General features: G+C 39.1%; 1 protein-coding gene across 4 annotated transcripts in view; it reads right to left on the bottom strand.

The window, feature by feature from the left end:
* The window catches only part of DMXL2 (Dmx like 2), a 105693-nt gene that overhangs the window by 32291 nt on the left and 51537 nt on the right, over positions 1-21865 (bottom strand). For 3 of the 4 annotated variants that reach the window (XM_084642376.1, XM_084642374.1, XM_084642373.1), the window contains exons 16-26: positions 19890-20009; positions 18936-19163; positions 16633-18315; positions 16220-16330; positions 14330-14499; positions 7962-8059; positions 5995-6160; positions 5150-5414; positions 2744-3852; positions 1964-2155; positions 189-265 (exon numbers count right to left, since the gene is read on the bottom strand). In XM_084642376.1, coding sequence (XP_084498502.1) covers positions 189-265; positions 1964-2155; positions 2744-3852; positions 5150-5414; positions 5995-6160; positions 7962-8059; positions 14330-14499; positions 16220-16330; positions 16633-18315; positions 18936-19163; positions 19890-20009 — 4219 coding nt within the window. The remainder of the gene's footprint in view (positions 1-188; positions 266-1963; positions 2156-2743; positions 3853-5149; positions 5415-5994; positions 6161-7961; positions 8060-14329; positions 14500-16219; positions 16331-16632; positions 18316-18935; positions 19164-19889; positions 20010-21865) is intronic. The other variant, XM_084642375.1, reaches the window with a different exon arrangement.

Raw genomic sequence — 21865 nt, forward strand, 5'->3', positions numbered from 1 at the left:
GCATTAATTGCACTATATACATGAGTGCACATTGAACTTAGGCCTGGCTGTGTATACACACAAGTATACATGTGCTTATTTCAAAATGTTAGTTCTTTATGCATTTATTTACAAATGTGAAAGTTTACTCTTACATGAAAACCAAACATACATTTTAAACGTAACTGTAAGAAGAGCTCAATTTTTACCTGTAGCTGTGGCTGTCACATAAAGCTTGGTAAATAGACGCAGAAAGTGAAGCTGCTAATGAATGAAGTGTATGCACCTAAAAAAAACCAGCCAATATTAAATTTTATATGAAAAGTTGTAGGAAATTGCAATTTTTTCTTAAAATCACAGTGAACTAATTGAGACTGACTAATGAGAAAATCTGAATGTTAAACACAAATTTTGAGTTAACTAGTTATACTTCACATGAAGAAAGGAATTGTTAGTTGTGATTTTATTTTATTCATTCTCCCCAACGTGCCTAAGACTGATGTTGTAATTAAATAAATGTCAAAATAATTTAGATTACACTGAAATAGAATTACCACCATCAGTGAGTGCAAAGTAAATAACTGCAATTTTCTGTTATGCAATATCCTGACCATTCTGATTGGTTCTAGGCTTCTGATCTAGATCAATGATATACAGTTATTTCTCAATATCTGTAAAATAAATCCCTATACTCTGACTGGCTAGTAATAGCCGTTAGCCAAGAGTACAAAGAGCTGTATAATCACTGTATGGCTATTTTGCAATTCTGCAATAACTGTACTGTGTGTATATGTACATCTGTACTCTCACAACTACAATCACCCTTCTCTAAGTTTTCTTGCCTAATTTTCTAGCCGTCTGCCAGCAAGGACAATACTTTGGCTTCTCGTTGCCATTAGTGGAGGCAAAAATCTTCCAATATTTACATAAAAGAATTAAAAATGGAGTCCAAAAAGCAAAGAAAATGGTGCTGTTAAAGCGCTGGAGGTTTTATTTTATTTAAAAAACCTTTAACTTATTTCCATCTCCCCTTCCATCATTCCTCTTGCCCTCAGAATAACCGTTATACTATTGGTTGGAAAATACCATCTTTCCTTTTTCAATTCAGTTTTGAAATAAAATGCATGCAAAAACATCAGTTATTATCGGGGAAAAGACTGGCTGAGCTGTAGTGCAGAAAGGAAGACATGAGGAAGGGAGCTAAACGGAGAGAAAGGAGGAAAATGATGGAGAGAATGAGAGATGATCGGCTGGAGAGGGAAATGCCAGAAAAGTGTTTTTTTTTTTAAATGGTCTTTCAACAATTTGACAACCCATTCGATTTTCCAGTGTTTTATTTTTTTTCATTTAAATGTCAATATTGAATTAAAATTTGCAGTATAAAAATCTGAAAGTAACTCCTGTTAACTCACCAGTAAACCACGTCTTTGTCTATTAAACACTTTGGGACTTTTGTCATCTGTGTTTACTTACTCTGAACACATTGGCCTTTAGCTTCAGAGTTTCTTCAGCTCAGAATATGGGGCCAGATTTTCAGTGTGTGTAAATCAACAATTCAATTTATGGCAATTTTATCAGGCCCAGGGTTTATACCTGAGCTAAGAGGATGCACTTTCAAGTCAGAATACATTTTAAGACCGACTACACTATATAATTGTCATTTAATTCCACCCCAGGCATTGTTGGTGGTCAGTTCTGCAACAAGTTATTTTATTGATCAACATAAACACTGGGATTCAATGATGTAGCAAAGGTCCAGATTTAGGATTGGCTTTTTGGTCACTCATGCTTTGGGTTAAAAGGCTTTTGCACTAGTGAATGGATGGGAGGGAAACAGCCAAGTGTCAAGATATCAACATTTACCCAGATTACAGGAGAACAAATATATCGCCACAAAGTTTAAAAGTGAGTTTGATTTTTCTTGAGTCCACCTGTATTGTTCAACTTAAGAGTCATCACTTATGAGTAACGTCTTTTGTCTTACCTTTACATCTTCGACATTAGGATGGGGTGGAAATTTCATCTGCACTATGGTGTAAAGAATGTCATGGATGTGGTTATTTAAGTACAGCACAGGGTTAGCTATTACAGTTTTTGTTGAAGCAATACTTGCAGAAAGCAGTGGTAGCGTTGTGGGTAATGGAAGGGGAGACTGAAGTTGCTTTACTGTAGTTTCCTGTTTAAAAGAAAATACAGTAGGTAAAATGGTCACATAGCTGAGAACACAAATCAAGCCCAATCACTTGTCTCATGGCATTATTTGCAAGAGTTGGGGGTATTAGATCTTTCCAAATTCCAACTGAAACCACATAGGTGGACAAAATGTAATTACCAAAACTGGAATGTGCATAGAATACTGAGTCTTAACACTTGGATACCAGCTTAAATGCTATGCTGGTAGGTGCCTTAGTACACTCTAAACTTGAAAATAATGCAATAGGATCTTTAATAATCATAGATGGCCAGGATCCAGATTTAAGATTTATGCAAAAGCAGCAACCCAAAATACCAGACTGTGCCCCCTAATTCCACCTGAGAAGTTAGAACTTTAGTCTTAGAGAGAAGAGTACCATGTACTGACTTACCAACCCGACTGCAGTACCCTAGAAATGTCGCATCTAAGTACTACCCTGGCCCGACCTTGTTAGGGTGAGTGATTTGACAAAAATCAGTCTGATAAGCTGGGGTTGCAAGACTACTAAAATTCCTAAACTACTTAAAATGAACTAATCTCAATTTAAAGTCATTTAAAAGATTGTCTTACCTGCTGAGACTCTTGCAACAAAAACTTGAGCTCCATTCTTACAGATGCTAGACCACCACCTTGTGCCCCATGAAGGCTACAGTAACTTAGGAAAACTCTCAGGAGAGCTTGATTCTTTTGCAGCCACCACTTTCGTCTTTCAGCATGCTCTCGTTTTGCCTGCAACCTACGTCTTTCTATCTGGTGACGTTCATATGAGCCAATATCTGGCTTATCCACAATTTCTTCATGATCAAGTCTGTCACCATCTACTTTAGTATACGTTTCACAATAGTCTTTGCTACCTGCTTCATGGTTACATATTTCATGCATAGCAGCAATTTCTTTTTCCAGCCAATTGTACAGTTGAAATCTAAGCTTCCCTCCGTCTACCTCATACCCTGTAGCCAAAGTCCTCAGTTCGGTCATTAGGATCTTCAAACAGGCTCTGAACTTCAGTTGTTCGGCAATTACATCAACCTCAGTGTCACCTGCATCAGAGTCCTCCCCTTGAGGTGTCTGCAGTACATTAGTGTGTGCACTCTTCTCATCTAGTTTTCCATTTTTAGAGTCCAATTTTGAACCTTTCATTGTTAAACCAACATCATCTTTCTCTTCCCCTGAGCCATCTTTGTCTTCACCCCAGTCAAGAGTAAGAGACTCCTCATCGAATTTTACTGCTGGCTGACTCCAATCAAATTGTGCTGAAGAACCAGTGCTACTTTCCAAGGCAGATGAAGCTGAAAATGGCTTTGACCAGTCTATATTACTACTTTCAGCACCATCACTCTCAGTGTTTGACTCTAGAATCACATCAGTTTTTCTAGTAGGACTTGAACTGGATTGATCTCTCTCGGTAGAAATGCTGGACTTTGTACTTATTTTTGGAATTTTGGAAAGAACTTCAAGAGCTAAAACAGGGCATCCCACTTTAAAATGAGCATTTGCAGTGGTGAAGAATAATTTTCTCTCTATAAGATTAATTTTATCAACAAAACTTTTCTCAGTTTTTATGCCTAAAGTAGCCAGAGTCCCTTCTGGTGAGCTGAAATATCTTCGGATGAGCAAAGGGTGGGTCCGAAGGTAGTTGTAAAAACTAAACACCACAGGATTGCAGGACTTGATGATAACTAGAGGAATTAAACAAATATGACTTCTACTGAAACATATCTACAAATGAGTATTATTTTAAGGTTGTTCTGCACCCCTGCAATTGCCACTTTATAAAACCTTACGAAAACAGTCTAGCATATTTGTAAATATAAAAAGTAATCACATCCCACAAGAAAAGTGATAACATGAACTCATTATGGAAAGAATAAAAAGTTGTCAGATACTGGCCTCTGTTTCTTCTGCTTTATGGCACTTAGGCAACTCAAATAGAGGAAAGCTGGCTTGGCTACAGAAACAGCTGCCTGAAGGTTACTATAGCTGGGCACAAATTAGAGCAGTCTCAAGGATGCTCTAACCAGCAATGTAGATTGAACCTGTCCCCAGGATAAGGGTAGGGGATGTAAAGTGTCACCTTTGTTTCCACCCTTTCTGGTCTTACAAAGATTGCCTGGTGGATCCTAGGAATGAGCCCAATGTTTACTGACAAAAAAAAAAATTGTAAATTGAGTTATATATGTTAGTTACTCTTTTAAAAAAAAAATCAGCTTTCTTGTATTAAAAAGTGTGAATATTCCACTCCCTAAGCAACATGAGTTACATCGACATAGCACTGTACACACAAAGGCCTATGTTGGCGGGAGAGGTGGTATTTTTTTTTTTTTATGCTGACAGGAAATCTCTCTCCCATTGGTATAGAGCCACTTCACTGGACACACTGTAGCAGTACAGCTGTGCCACTGCAGCGCTGTCCGTGAGATGTGGCCTAAAGGTTCAGTTCTGCAGAGATCCAGAACAGTAGTGCTCAGGTTGGGGAAACGGGATGCTGTACCCTGGAGGTCCAGCCAAAAGGTGGGTGAATCTCAGGATTCCATTCTGATTAGTGCAGGTGTAGGCCTATCACTTGAAGGAAGTGCCCACAGAGAGACAGAGATCACAGGTATCACTCATTCATGAACCGCAACAAGAAGCATTTGTAAAAATGAAATAATTATACTCTAATAAGCTTATGGTAACAGTATACTGTAGCTATTGCACACTTCATATAACTACAACACAATGGAGAATTAAGCAGATTTTTAACAGATACTAGCTTCTGTTTGTTTAAACCTTTTGTAAAGGTTTCTAACTGAGAATTATTGCATTAATGAATTACAACGACAGTACCAGCTACTTTAACTATTTTTGCTGCCTTTTTCATATTTAAGGATCTGTTTTTACTTCTAAATGCTTAATTATTATATTTAATTATGGAAAGATCTATAAATCCTAATGCTAAAATATATCTGAAAATTACAACACTGATATTTCCCCTACCTGGATTTTCATCATCTTCCTTAGGTGTTTGTTCCAATAAAGTGTCAAGTGCTCTAGTGTAGTTTTTCATTATCCAGTAGGCAAGACTTCGCAGGAAGGGATCAGGATGCAATTTAGTACATCTGAATCCAGTTCCATCTTTCTGGCAACCCAAAATTTTTTCATAAAGAATGGATGTATAAGTGAGGGAGGTCTCAAATTCTGATTCATATAAACGAGCAATAACAATGGCCAGCTGAATATCTTCCATTTTTTCAAGACACACCTGTGGCATAAAGCATGACAAGCAAGCTGCTGGATTAGGAAAGCCTCTCTCTCAAAGAATGAATGAATTAAATAACCACCCACATTTAGAATAAAGAGTAATTTTCCCATCATGTAAAAAGTTTAAAAGGTACATCAAATTTTGGGGTCAGAAACCTGTATCCAAATATATTTTCTCCCTCTGTTTGGTTAGGGATGTGCTGATTTTTTTTTCTTCAGATTTTTATAAAATTCTGGTTTATTTAGTAGTGTATCAATGTATCAATAATCTAATAGAAGATTTTTTTTCTTCAGGCTTACGCACAAATTTTCAGCCTTAATTACATGAACATTAGTTTTTTGGAGGTTTTTTGGTACTGAACCGTATGAAGAATTATATCTGATATCATGTAATAAAGACTCCTGTAATATGCGCACACACACACACACAGAGGCAGCAATAACGTTGCATAACCCTGACTTTTCATTGCTCCACTGTACAATTTTCTTTGCCACAGCTTTTGTGAAATGATTAACAAACAACAATGTTCATCAGTGTAATTCTCAAGTTCAGTTCTGAAACTCCACAGTACTTTATATACCTCTATAGCATCTTTCAGGGAACCAGCTAGTAAGAAAAAAGCAGCAGACTGTTCAAAGCGTTGTTTTCCCAACAAAGCAAAAGCATTTTTCAAAGCTGCTTTGCGCCACCTATCTTCACTGAAATTGTGGCTGAAAAATGTGGTCATCTTTTCATCATACTGAGACCTGTGTTAAAAAAAAACAAACAAAAAACTCAACACAGAGTACTTAGTTATAACTTAAATTTTGGGCTGTCAAGTGATTACAAAAATTAATCATGATTAATTGCGCTGTTAACAATAGAATACCATTTTATTTTAAATATTTTTGGATGTTTCCAAATTTTCAAATATACTGATTTCAATTACTATACAGAATACAAAGTAAAGTGCTCAATTTATATTTTTTATTACAATACTTGCATTGTAAAAAACAAAATAGTATTTTTCAATTCACCTCATTACAAGTACTGTAGTGCAATCTCTTTATCATGAAAGTTGAACTGACAAATGTAGAATTGTGTACAAAAAACTGTATTCAAAAATAAAACTATGTAAAACTTTAGAGTCTACAAGTCCACTCAGCCCTTCCTCTTGGTCAGCCAATTGCTCAGACAAACAAGGTTGGTACAATTTGCAGGAGATAATGCTGCCTGCTTCTCGTTTACAATGTCACCTGAAAGTGAGAACAGGTGTTTGCATGGAACTGTTGTAGCTGCCATTACAAGATATTTACGTGCCAGATGCACTAAAAATTCATAAGTCCCTTCATGCTTCAACCACCATTCCAGAGGACATGCATCCATGCTGCCTATAGGTTCTGCTCGATAACTATCCAAAGCAGCGCGGACTGACACATGTTCATTTTCATCATCTGAGTCAGACACCACCAGCAGAAGACTGATTTTCTTTTTTGGTGGTTTGGGCTCTGTAGTTTCCACATCACAGTGTTGCTCTTAAGACTTCGAAAAGCATGCTCCACACCTCGTCCCTCTCAGATTTTGGACGGCACTTCAAATTCTTAAAACCTTGGGTCGAGTGCTGTAGCTATTTTTAGAAATCTCACATCGTACCTTCTTTGCATTTTGTCAAATCTACTGTGAAAGTGTTCTTAAAATGAACATGTGCTGGATCACCATCTGAGGCCACTATAACTTGAAATATATGCAGAATGCGAGTAAAACAGAGCAGGAGACATACAATTCTTCCCACAAGGAGTACAGTCACAAATTTAATTGACACATTTTTTTAAAACAGGCATCATCAGCATGGAAGCATGTCCTCTGAAATGGTGGCCAAAGCATGAAGGGGCATACAAATGTTTAGCACATCTGGCTTGTAAATACCTTGCAACGCCGGCTGCAAAAGTGCCATGCGAACAACTGTTTTCACTTTCAGGTGACACTGTAAATAAGAAGCAGGCAGCAGTATCCCCTGTCAATGTAAACAAACTTGTTTGTCTTTGATTGGCAGAATAAGACATAGGACTTAATGGACTTGTAGAAGCTAAAGTTTTACATAGTTTTGGTTTTGAGTGCAGTTATGTAACCAAAAAAAATCTGCATTTGTAAGTTATACTTTCATGATAGAGATTGTACTTCAGTACTTGTATGAGGTGAACTGAAAAATACTATTTTTTTGTTTATCATTTGTACAGTGCATATATTTGTAATCTAATAATATAAAGTCATCACGGTGCACTTTGTATTCTGTGTTGTAATTGAAATCAATATTGAAAAATGTAAAGAACATCCAAAAATATTTAATAAATTTCAAAAGGTATTCTATTATTTAAGTGCGATTAATCATGATTAATTTTTTGAGTTAATCGTGTGAGTTAACTGCAATTAACTGACAACCCTACTTAAATTATATCTTTTAATCTTTTGATTCAAGATAAGTTGAAATAATAAGTTGAAAAAGAGTTCTTCTTTACACTATTAGTTTTATTCTTACTACTTTTAAAGTCAAAGGCTAACGGAACTCACCTAAACAGACCCCACACCACTGCTTTTTTCTTCATAGCAAGGTAAAAAATTGCAGCATCCAAGGCATCATTGTTCCTTTGAAATGAAGCTTTTGCAACCTACAGTAGCAAATGGAGAGCGAACAGAATTATTGCAAAAAAGCTGCCTTCAGTTAAAAAATACACAAACTCTGCTGGAAAGGACAGCATGGAGAGAGTGTGTGTGTGTGTGTTTGTTTCTATAAAGCTATAAAAGTGCCTTCTGAATATTTTGCAGAAGACACTATTTATACAGTTTGGGAGCAGATAACACTGTAAATGTTAGTTTTTCTTAAGGCCTTTGGAAAATATAATACTGATGCATATATTTAAAAACATAATGGGAAGTTACAGAAAGGCAAATAAAAATCTTTCATCCCTCAATCCTGATGAGATACTTTTCATTTGGCAATTCATGCTGTGGTATCCTCTTCCATTGAGGATAACTCTCTGAGGGAGGGAACTCCAGTTATTAGGAAGAAACGATTAGTAATGGATGATTCTATCACTAGAATCATTTGCGATGACCAGGAGATGGTTTGCGATGATGGTTTGCGATGACCAGGAGAACTGCATGGTGACTTGCCTGCCTGGTGTAAAGGTTGCAGTTATCTTGAGACAGCTAGGAGACGGTGGTCGTGGTATATGTAGGTACCAGTGACATAGGGAAGGATAGGAGAGAGGTCCTGGAGGCCAAATTTAGGCTGCAAGGTAAGAGATTGAAGTCCAGGACCTTTATCGGAGCATTCTATGAAATGCTTCCAGTTCCACATACAGGGCCAGTTAGACAGGCAGAACTGCAGGGTCTTAATGTGTGGATGAGACGATGGTGTAGGGGGGAGGGGTTTAGATTTATTAGGAACTGGGGAAACTTTTGGGAAAGTGGGAGCCTATATAGGAAGGATGGGCTCCACCTAAACCAAAATGGAACCAGATTTCTGGCACTTTAAAAACTGCTCTATGACCTTTTAAATTTTAACTAAGGGCTGGGGGAAAGCCGACAGGTGCAGAGGAGCATGTGGTTTGGACAGAGATATCCCTTAGGGGAGGATCTATTAATGGAGATTCTCTATGTCATAGTAAGGAGGAGAAGATGGAAGATGATAAAATACAGGTAGTATCTGATGAGAAACAGTCAGAAAAAAAGTCCCATTCAATTACATCATGTAATGGCAGACAGCTTAAAAAGTGACAAGCTTTTAAAGTGCTTAAATACAAATTCTAGAAGTCTAAATAATAAGATGGGTGAACAAGAGTGCCTTGTATTAAATATAACAGGCATCACAGAAATTTGGTGAATGAGGATAATCAATGCGACACAGTACTACCAAGCTACAAAATATATCGGAAGGACAGAACAGGTTGTGCTGGTGTGTGAGTGGCACTCTATGTGAAAGAAAGAGTAGACTCAAATGCAGTAAAAATCTTAAATGAACCAAACTGTACCACAGAATCTCTATGAATAGTAATTTCATGCTTGAATAATAAAAATATAGCAGTAGGGATATATTAGTGACCACCTGACAAGGATGGTGATACTGTGAAATGCTCAGGAAGATTAGAGAGGCTATAAAAATAAAAAACTCAGTAATAATGGGGGATTTCAACTATCCCTATATTGACTGTGTACATGTCACCTCAGGACGGGATACAGAGATAAAGGTTCTTGACACCTTAAATGACTGCTTCTTGGAGCAGCTAGTTCTGAAACGCACAAGAGGAGAGGCAATTCTTGATTTGGTCCTAAGTGGAGCACAGGATCAGGTCCAAGAGGTGAATATAGCTGGACCACTTGGTAAATTTAATTATATTATGGTCACTATTAACATCCCTGTGGTGGGGAAAACACTACAGTAGCCCAACTCTGTAGCATTTAATTGCAGAAAGGGGGACTACACAAATATGAGATAGTTAGTGAAACAGAAATCAAAAGATACAGTGCCGAAAGTGAAATCCCTGAAAGCTGCATGGAAACTTTTTAAAGACCCCATAATAGAGGCTCAACTTAAACATATAACCCAATTAAAAAACATAGTAAGAGAACCAAAAAAGTGCCACCGTGGCTAAACAACAAAGTAAAAGAAGCAGTGAGAGGCAAAAAGGCATCCTTTAAAAAGTAGAAGATAAATCCTAGTGAGGAAAATAGAAAGGAGCATAAACTGGCAAATGAAGTGTAAAAATATAATTAGGAAAGCCAAAAAAGAATTTGAAGAACAGCTAGCCAAAGACAAAAATAAATTGCTATTACTTTGGAAAGCAGGAAGCCTGCTAAACAACCAGCGGGGCCACTAGATGATCAAGATGCTAAAGGAGCACTCAAGGACAATAAGGCCATTGCAGAGAAACTAAATGAATTCTCTGCATCGGTCTCCATGGCTGAGGATGTGAGGGAGATTCCCAAAGCTGAGCCATTGTTTTTAGGTGACAAATCTGAGGTAAAAGAACAGGAGAACTTGTGGCACCTTAGAGATTAACAAATTTATTTGAGCATAAGCTTGCGTGGGCTAAAACCTATTTCATCGGGTGCACGCAGTGGAAAATACAGTAGGAAGAGATATTTATATATATATACACACACACAGAGAACATGAAACAATGGGTGTTATCATACACACTGTAACAGGAGTCATCAGTTAAGGAGTCATCAGTGAGCTATTACCAGCAGGAGAGAAGAAAAAACCTTTTGTAGTAATAATCAATGCTTCCTCAGCTCTCGTCCCCTAATGCCCCTACTCGCACTACATTGATGACATCTGCATCATCTGGACCCATGGAAAAGAAGCCCTTGAGGAATTCCATCATGATTTCAACAATTTCCATCCCACCCTCAACCTCAGCCTGGTCCAGTCCACACAAGAGATCCACTTCCTGGACACTACAGTGCTAATAAGTGATGGTCACATAACCACCACCCTATACCGGAAACCTGCTGACCGCTATGCTTACCTACATGCCTCTAGCTTTCATCCAGACCACATCACACGATCCATTGTCTACAGCCAAGCTCTACGATAAAATCACATTTGCTCCAACCCCTCAGACAGAGGCAAACACCTACAAGATCTCTATCAAGCACTCTTACAATCCTAGCTGCTGAAGCGAAGAAACAGATGGACAGAGCTAGGAGAGTGCCCAGAAGTCACCTACTACAGGACAGGCCCAATGAAGAAAGTAACAGAACGCCACTAGCCATCACCTTCAGCCCCCAACTAAAACCTCTCCAGCGCATCATCAAGGATCTACAACCTATCCTGAAGTACGACCCATCACACGCTCAGATCTTGGGAGACAGGCCAGTCCTTGCCTACAGACAGCCCCCCAGCCTGAAGCAAATACTCACTAGCAACCACATACCACACAACAGAACCACTTAACCCAGGAACCTATCCTTGCAACAAAGCCCGTTACCAACTGTGCCCACTCATCTATTCAGGGGACACCATCATAGGGCTTAATCACATCAGCCATGCTATCAGAGGCTCGTTCACCTGCACATCTACCAATGTGATATATGCCATGTGCCAGCAATGCCCCTCTGCCACGCACATTGGCCAAACTGGATAGTCTACGTAAAAGAATAAATGGACACAAATCAGACGTCAAGAATTATAACATTCAAAAACCAGTTGGAAAACACTTTTATCTCCCTGGTCACTCGATTACAGACCTAAAAGTCACAATATTACAACAAAAAAAGTCTAAAACAGACTCCAGCGAGAGACTGCTGAATTGGAATTAATTTGCAACTGGACACCATTAAATTAGGCTTGAATAAAGACTGGGAGTGGATGCGTCATTACACAAAGTAAAACTATTTCCCCATGTTTATTTCCCCCCCTACCGTTCCTCACACGTTCTTGTCAACTGCTGGAAATGACCCATCTTGATTATCACTACAAAAGGGTTTTTTCCTCTCCTGCTGGTAATAGCTCACCTTACCTGATCATCTCCCCACTGTATTTTCCACTGCGTGCATCCAATGAAGTGAGCTGTAGCTCACGAAAGCTTATGCTCAAATAAATTAGTTGGTCTCTAAGGTGCCACAAGTACTCCTGTTCTTTTTGCTGATACAGCCTAACATGGCTGCTACTCTGAAATCTGAGGAACTGTCCCAGATTGAGGTGTCATTAGAGGAGGTTTTGGAACAAACTGATAAACTAAACAGTAATAAATCACCAGTACCAGATGGTATTCACCCAAGAGTCCTGAAGGAACTCAAATGTGAAATTGCAGAACTACTAACTATAGTTTGTAACCTATCATTTAAATCAGCTTCTGTACCAAATGACTGGAGGATAGCTAATATGACACCAATTTTTAAAAAGGGCTCCATCGGTGATCCCTGCTATTACAGGCTGGTAAGCCTATCTTCAGTTAGGGGCAAACTGGTTGAAACTATAATAATGAACAAAACTGTCAGACCTTAGATGAACATAATTTGTTGGGGAAGAGTCAACATGGTTTTTGTAAAGGGAAATCCGGCTTCACGAATCTACTAGAATTCTTTGAAGGGTTCAACGAACATGTGGATAAGGGAGATCCAGTGGATATAGTGTAGTTAGATTTTCAGAAAGCATTTGACAAGCCTCATCAAAGGCTATTAAGCAAGGTAAGTTGTCATGGGATAAGAGAGAAGGTCCTCTTATGGATTGGTAACTGGTTAAAAGATAGGAAACAAAGGGTAAGAATAAATGGTCAGTTTTCAGAATGGAGAGAGGTAAATAGTTGTGTCCCCCAGGGGTCTGTACTGGGCCCAGTCCTATTCAACATATTCATAAATGATCTGGAAAAAGGGGTAAAGAGCGAGATGGCAAAATTTGCAGATGATACAAAATTACTCAAGATAGTCAAGTCCCCGGTAGACTGCAAAGAGCTACAAAAGGATCTCTCAAAACTGGGTGACTGGGCAACAACATGGCAGATGAAATTCAATGCTGATAAATGCAAAGTAATGCACATTGGAAAAGTGTAATCCCAACTATACATATAAAATGATGGGTTCTAAATTAGCTGTTACCACTTAAGAAAGCTATCTTGGAGTCATTGTGGATAGTTCTCTGAAAACATCCACTCAATGTGCAGTGGCAGTCAAAAAAGCAAACAGAATGTTGGGAATCATTAAGAAAGGGATAGATAATAAGACTGAAAATATCATATTGCCTCTATATAAATCCATGGTATGCCCATATCTTTAATATTGCATGCAGATGTGGTTGCCCCATCTCAAAAAAGATATACTGAAATTGGAAAAGGTTCAGAAAAGGCTGCCACCTGAGAGATTAATAAGACTGGGACTTTTCAGCTTGGAAAAGAGACGACAAAGGGGGGATATGATAGAGGTCTATAAAATCATGACTGGTGTGGAGAAAGTAAATAAGGAAGTGTTTTTACTCTCTCATAACACAAGAACTAAGGGTCACCAAATGAAATTAATAGGCAGCAGATTTAAAACAAACAAAAGGAAGTGTTTTTTCACACAACGCACAGTCAACCTGTGGAACTCCTTACCAGAGGATGTTGTGAAGGCCAAGACTATAACAGGGGCTATAAAAGAACTAGGCAAGTTCATGGAGGATGGGTCCATCAATAGCTATTAGCAGGGATGGACAGGGATGGTGGCCCTAGCCTCTGTTTGCCAGAAGCTGGGATTGGGTGACAGGGCATGGATCACTTGATGATAACCTGTCTGTTCATTCCCTTTGGGGCACCTGCCATTGGCCACTGTCAGAAGACAGGATACAGGGCTAGATGGACCTTTGGTCTGACCCAGTATGGCCATTCTTGTGTTTTTATTATTATTATGTCATGAGGTTCCTATCAGCCCTACGCTTCTGTGAATCTATGATCTTGGGCTCCACTGGTGCTCCATTAGAATTTACAACTATTTATTCGCTACCATATCACATACCATTTAATGTTGTGAGTGGGTTTTCATTTAGACCCAAGGATCTGTCCACATGGATCTAATTCTAGGATCAGGGACTTAAGTTACAAAGCTGGGAGATTCAATGGGTAAAATTCTGATCCTACTGAAGGTAATGCAAGTTTTGCCTTTTGTTTGAGATTAAAAAAATCACTGTGTTATAGATTTAAGAAAAAGATTAAGAAAAAAGTATTTTCTAAAAAGAGAAAAATCAGCAACTTCTTTTAACTTATTGTTGACCTTAAAGTACTTTTTCAATGTATCTTTTCAGTTACTGACAAAAGATGTAACACATGCTGAAGATCTTAACACTAACTTTCATCATGGATTTCTGTTCTGAATGGCATATCTAATACATATCTTGCTATAATTTATTTCTTAAATTATACAAAACATAGCACAGTTTTAACGTAAGTGATTCAAACTACCTTCTCAATGCATCTTCGGAGTGTGTTAATATTCCTGACCCACCAACCTATACCCATTGCTCTTAGTTCCGACCACTGTGGATCTCCTCTCTGGATAGCAGGAATCATGTTGATCAACTCTTCCTCAGCCTCAGAATGAAAAGCCCAGGCAAAATGGCAGGTAGATACACCTAAATAGTGACATGGGACAATTAATATTCAGCAAATAAAAGGTTGTTAATAAACAAATGAAAAATAGGAGGGAGACTGCATATGGGCCACATCACATGAATTTATCATTGAGTCTAAATTTGTACTTATGATAAAGTGTTTACAATCTTGCATCCTGGAGCAAATTTTTTCTTTTTTTAAATCATGAATGCAAATTAGCAAAACAGAGGTGGGATTCCCAGATGAGGAGTGGGGTGCTCTTAGACAGGTCATTCCCAACAGGAGGAAGTGGTGCTGCTGACCAGGTTACTAATGGTGGTGCACACTCCAGATAGAGAGGGTCCTGCTTTGAACACACACTGCTATGTGTGTACAAAATTGTATTATGTCAGTAAATGTAGTGATTGTAGACTGCAATTATTTCAGTAAATCCCCAAAAGATTCTAACAAGTATCTTTCTTTTTCTTTAAAGCATTTAATTCATAATCTAATTCTTATTTTCCAGACTTTGCCTGAACTTTCTGGTTGCAGCAGGGCTTTGAAGGGTAGTAGTGTGATGCAGGACTGCAAAGCAATGCCCAGGGAGCAAACAGGCAGTGAACTCAGCTCTGCTGGGAACTCACCTGAGATAAGGCTTTATTTCTGCCCCTCTTTCTCCCCCCACAAGGCACTAATTTGGGAGGCAACTGCAATGGGCAGAGTCTAAAGGCTATTGCGTGTACACCGCAAAGCTTACAAGCAGCTATGAGGGCAGGTGTGATACAAGGAAGAAGACACAAGCTTGCTGCTTTAAGAGTCAAAAGGAATAGCGTGTCCTAACCCAAGAGGCCTAAATTCCTTCCTCCTGCTGACTCTCCCTCAGTAGCAGCTCCCCTTGATCACTGGCTCCACTTGCTACATTTCTCTCAACGTATCTGCCAAGTTTGCGGAGAGAAGTGAGCATACACATGCCACTGTCGGGACCGAAAAGCCAGGAAGGGAAATGTGCGGTACAGCAACACAGCCAAAGGATATTGGGAAATATGCTGCCTGACCCACTTCTCAAGCTCTTGAAATGACTGATGGCAAACTGTGTTCGAAACACCATTACTTCCTGTTCCTGACTCCAACTGCAGCCTGAAGATTTTGGTGCTCAATGCAGCAGCCTTAGTGCTTTCAACATTCCTTTCCCACACATGCTGGAATACTAGGGTGAGAAGCAGAGACAAAGGGAAAATACCCTGTTGTCACAAGTCCCTTCAGAGGCTGGGAATCTGTCTGCTCCTCAGGTGCTGCCTGCTCTCCTACCCCAGATTCAGAACAGCATCACTCAGCCCCTGCTTCAACCAGGAAGCAGATAGCTGGGATGAAAATTACAAATTATAGCTTAGGAAAAATAAACAAACAGTCTTATTTTTATTTCTTCTGCAAAGGAGATTTAAAAAAAACAACTTAATTTTGTTGGGGAAAATACCCAAACTTCAACAGACAAGCCATAATCTCTTTACCACACTTTCCAACTCATGACTTTTCTATAGCTCTCCTTCCATTACCCTGGTCATGGACTGTATCAAAGAACTTATGAAGTCAATGGTCCTATTCACAGTGGATGAAGGTAAACATATTCGTAAGTCTTTGCAGGATCACGGCTTAAGTGAACACACATCATAAAAATTCCTAAATGGGATAATACAGATATTGAAGATAATGCTGAAACATTTTCTGTCTGCTCATACGAACATAAAACATTGCAAGGCTTACCTTGATGAAGCAGCTGACCTCGATATAAAGGTGGCAGTGATGTCAGAAGGCATGTATGCAAGCGCATAGCCAACAAATACCGCAAGCCACATTCATCTAATGTATCTCTGCCTGCAAAATAAAAAAATTGATTGGAGTACTTGTGAACACATATGGAGATTGAATTCATCCCTCTACTTACTAACAGATCAGGATTGAGGCACACTGAGCAAGAGCATGAGGGGAAAGCCTACCCTACCATTGCTTCTGCTGTATCTTGTCAAATCGATGGTTTTAGATACCAGCTCTGTTAATCCAACACCTTTTTAGGAGTACTAAGTTCACCTAAACACTATGATTAGTCATTATGCATAATTCTATTTTTATCAGTTGAAATACATGGGCATTCATTAGAATTCACACTCACTACTAACCTGAGTAAGTCTTATCTCTGTTCTCATCAAGTTCAGTGCTTGTTGTAGCCACAGTGTCTGCCAAAGCAACCAGAAACATCTGCTCCAAGCGAGTGAGGCCTGGCAAACTTGAGTGCATCAGATGACTTGAGAGGACACTAGCGTGTTCTCGGCCAAAGTAAGATGGCCCGTATTGAGAGAGGTTAATTACTTTGGATTTACTCTCTCTCTTTTCCATCTCAAAATCAATGAAGTCATCAGTTGTAACAGGCTGCATCTGGAATAAATTTGAATATTGATCCTCTGTTTTTCTTTTAGTATGATCTTCAAATCCTTTAGGTACTTTAGAAGTTTCTTCAGAAATTTTGTATGTGGTATCTTGATCAGCAGCAAGCAACGCATACAATGGCAGTGGTGGAATAGAATCTATCTCAGTATAGTCTCGAGTACCATCTTTTCCAGCAGCGATTGTGTCCTTTGCAGTACTACCGCTTACGCTAATGGTACGAGAAAGATGACGTTTAGGTCCACCACCTTCCCCAGCTTCTGCATCTCTAACTATTGCAACTTCTCCTGCAATACATTTAACTAAATGGGACAGAATGGCTTTAGCTCGGCGAACTTTACCTAAGTCCATCAATTCTAACAGCTGGGTTGGATGATACTGTGGAAGTGTAGGGGAAAGGACATGAGCAGCTTCAAAAAGGCCTCCATCTTGAATTACAGTTGGAGTGCCAAAGACATCATCTACAACACCTGCTCCATCAATTACACTGGTCTTCTTTGCTAGCAAACTTGTTTTTAATGGATCTTGAGTTGCTGAGTCTTCAGCAGTAAAAACATCACTTTCGCCATCACCAAATTTGACAGCATGTTTCCATTGTGCATACACATGCATTTCACAGTCCATTCCCACTACCAGTATACCATCTCGTACCCAAGAGAGAGAAACTGGCAATGAAGGAGTGCCATCTACGGAAGACACCAAGTCAATAGATCTCAGCAGTACCCATTTGGACTTTATACCTTGTTTTATGCTACCACCTAGTGGTAAAGTAATAATAGCTACTCCATCCTTACTGTTTGTTTGCTCGGTCACAATTCCTGAAAGTCGTCCATACATAAATATATTGGCACCCACCCCAACTGTAAGTATATGTGAGCCATCTTCTTTTGATACCCAATCCAAATGTACCAAATGCTTGATATTGGGCATAAGGTATTTGTCCTTGTTTAAAAATACATCTGATTTACTATATACAAACAAATTACTATCTACACTGACCCTTGAATCAAGTACACTCCCAACCTTAACTAAGTCATCCAGATGAACTGTCTGTTCCAAAACCCATTCTGATCCTCCTGTAGACTCACATTCAAATATACAAACATGCATAGAAAATTCTTTGGAAACAAAACCGTTATGCTGTAAAGGTTGTTTGTATGCCACAGCAAGACGTCCTGTGTAAGAACAGCTAACAGCAACTGGCCTTCCTATTATGTGTACTGTACTGCTGTTGTTTTCCCCCTCATCATTCATTAAAGGCCATTTTCTCCAATGATATGTCTCCCTCACTTCTTTTCCACTATTTAGATCCATCTCTACAGTGCATCTCCAGAACCGCACTTTGTTGTCTGAACAGGATGTTACTACCAAATAAGGCGCAAGGCATACTGGGTATATTGATGATGAGCTCAGGTGACCTAAAGTAAGATCAAACAGAATTCACTATTAGTAATATAAAATATAATAGATGCATGAATAAAATATACCAATACTATTTGCTGTGGTTTAGATTAGGAATATTAGGACAGATTTTCAAATTATTGGGATTTTCTTAATTTGGTTACATATGGGGTGAAATGATACCAAAGCAATTACAGGACTTAAACATTATGCTAGACCACTAGACGGTGCTTTCCTCGTTCTTTCAGACATTCACACAGCATGTACTATTCCAGTCTTCTGAAGGTGCTGGGGAACATTTGAAACCATCAGGGGGGAAAACAGTATTTGGGTAAAGCTGGAAATTTGACCTATTTACTAACCCAACTTTAACAGTTTTATAAATTAGTATTAAAGAAGTCATAAAAACTAGTGTAGTCTTTTGAAAAGGTCAACTGCCACTCTCTCTAATCTACTGGGGTTAGGAGACCAAGAGTGCAGATCCTCAAATTCAGAACATAGTTTATCGTGGAAGGACATATATGTCAGTTAACCAGAAGTTCGGCAAAATGAGGTTGTACAACACAGTACTTACTACTAACTAGAAGTCAATTTGTTGCCAAAACTTGGGAGACTGCATAGAACAATATGGTTTTACCTGCTGAAGGGGTTGCTCTTATTACTTCTACACCAGTTGGAAGATCAAGTGGATAGCTATATACAAGTCTAGAACTCAGAATGAGTTTACTGGCAGTCTGAAGATTAGCAATTGATGAAGAACGTGGCATAGGAGTTGAGCCAGGTGAGGTATCTGGAGAAGACTCCACAGTCTTTGGTTCAGGTACACAAAGTTGATTCTCTGATGAAGTAACTTCAGGTTTTTTTGCTTGAAAGAAGCATTAGAAACGGTATTATAAATTGTGTGTACAGCCAACTTTTAGATATCCTATAGACAAAATTGTTTTCTTAGGAGTGCATTAGTCACATAGAACAGGCACATAGCATACTTCTGGGTTGCTCTTGTTCTACTTGGAAATAGTTTAGATTATTAGTCCTTGTTTTTACATGATCATAACTTTCTCAAACATTTACATTTTTAAGATAAAACATGCTTGAAAAAGTCACTTGTCCCCTTAACAAAAATGCTATTTTATGACTGGCACAGAGTGGATTTAATTTTCCTTAAAACTTCGGTAAGCAGCAGTCATTCAGCTGCATCAAACTTTTCCATTGATCTTACAAGTTAGTCTAAAATTTCCAGTGCTTTATTTGTAGTAGAATTCAACCATCTGACCAACACTGTGATATAACTGAAATTGAGCTGTGCAAGTATAGTGGTCCTCTATGTTTTATACATATAAATATAATATAAAAATTGAAGTTATTGTGTAACAGAAAGTCATCTGATAACTTCCACTAACGTTACTTAAATGTCCTCCAGAATTTAAAGTGAAAATCTAAAAATTTAGTAAAACTGAACTGATTGCTTGGATGCTGCTCATCTGTTTACTAATGAGGAAATCTATTTTTAAAAAAACTAACTAGCTTAAAATCAATTGTGCAACATTTAAGGTAAATACATGTCCATCTCTGAGAAAATACAATCACTCACCTAAACATGCTTGCACAGATTTAAGATGAAGATGCCACATGTGAAGAACTGAGCAGCCATTCCTGTCTTTTTCAATTACTACAAGATAGAATTTTTCTGAGAAAGGTGGTGGACGATACCCTGTTATTTAAACCGAACACATAATTATGAAGTTAATGGTTCAATAAAAATGGTTTAAATAATAAACAATTTTTGTGAAAACCTCTGATACCTAAAGAATGTGATTGGGGGAGAGGGTGTCTTTTTAAGTTTTCCAAAATGTTGCTTTGGTTGTTTATTTATTTATAAGAATACAAAAACTAAAAATATACACATCACAAAAAAAAGTGGTTTTTAGCAAGGTTATATATTGCACCCTCATTTTATGTAAGAAATACATTCTTCTTGGTTTGAAGTGTATGTCAGGATAACAATATCAAAGATTACCGAAAAAGATTAAAGTTGATGCCACTCAAGGTGGGAGAGGAGCAGGAAGTGATGAACAAGAGGGAGGGACAGCTCAGTGGTTTGAGCATTATCCTGCTAAACCCAGGGTTGTGAGTTCAATCTTTGAGGGGGCCATTTAGGGATCTGGGGCAAAAATTGGGGATTGGTCCTGCTTTGAGCAGGGAACTGGACTAGATGACCTCCTGAGGTCCCTTCCAACTCTGATATTCTATGAGTTCTTCCCAAAGGGTCTTCTGATTCTCTGGCCAAGCCCCACCCAAACACAAATTAAAGATGCCTGGGGGTTACTCTAACTTTCACCAGCTGGTTATGTTCACCAAAGGTCCATATCCCAGCTGAGGAAAGGAGGAACAGAATGCATCCATTTCTACTTCCCACTCCTTCTCCTGCATCATGGTTAGCGACAAGGGAGACATAGGAGGTAGATGTGCCAACTGTTCACCTCCAGGGGACTCTTCAGCAGGGCTTGCACATGGCTTCTGCTCTATTTGTGCTACTTGAGAGGCACAAAGGGAACAAAACAAGGCAATCTTTTTCCCCAGCCCAGAGGGCTCCCAGCCAGCTGTCCAATGAACCTCTCATATCCTCTACGTCAGGAGCTCCATCTGGAATTCTAACTCCCTTTTTCCTTTTCTAGGTTTGCCTATTCTCAATAGGCCTCCTGCAAAGCCTGATCCACCTTCATCAGCTTTTCTTGCAGCCTTGCTGCTGTTTACATTTACTCCATCTGCTGCTTCTCTACTGCAGAGGGGGTCTTGATAGCTTCTACCGGAGGAAGGGAGGGGATGGTCTGCATCTCCACAGTATATTGTTCTGGCTCAACGTTGGGCCCTTGCTTTGTGGCATTTTTTGTCACCTGAAGCAGAGACAGTTCTGTTGCTTTTTGTGCTCCAACTCCACTTTTATCTGAACCCTGTCCTGTTCTAATTTTTCTACCCATCTTATTTTCTACTGGGAGGTACATACTTCAGCCAAGTCCCATTGAGCTTCCTGTAATTATTCCTGCAAGCTGTGAAGATCTCTCAGTTTCCTCTTTAGTTCTCTCAGTGGTCTCCAGATGATCTAACAAGTCCTTCCAATCCTCTTGTGTGTGCCCATAAGACCCAAGTAACCCTGAGCGTAGTTCCGGAACATGGGTAGGTTTCTCCACTGCTGGCTCAGGCACCATTCCATACTCTATCAGGGCTGTGAAACTTTGTCAGTCTCTGCCCAGGATCACAGGCCACAGAAGGCACCTCAACATTCCGACTCTCACTTGGCCACACTGGCTCTGTATCTCCAGCTCCACCAATGCCATTGGGTATGCTCTACTCTTGCCACGCACATGAGATACGTGGACTGGAATGTGCTGGTCTATCTTGCCAGATAGATAGAAGACCGTTTCCCCTAATAAGAATTTGCCTGGAAACCTGAGTCTATCAGGCCCTTCTCTCCCTATTTCCCCTACTTGATGGACGCCACACATGGTGGCATCTGATCCCACCTAAGGAGCCACCCAAACTACAAACTTTTATATCATCATCATCGTC

The sequence above is a fragment of the Lepidochelys olivacea genome, assembly GCF_965140295.1.
Source record: "Lepidochelys olivacea isolate rLepOli2 genome assembly, chromosome: 10".
Lineage (NCBI taxonomy): Eukaryota > Metazoa > Chordata > Testudines > Cheloniidae > Lepidochelys > Lepidochelys olivacea.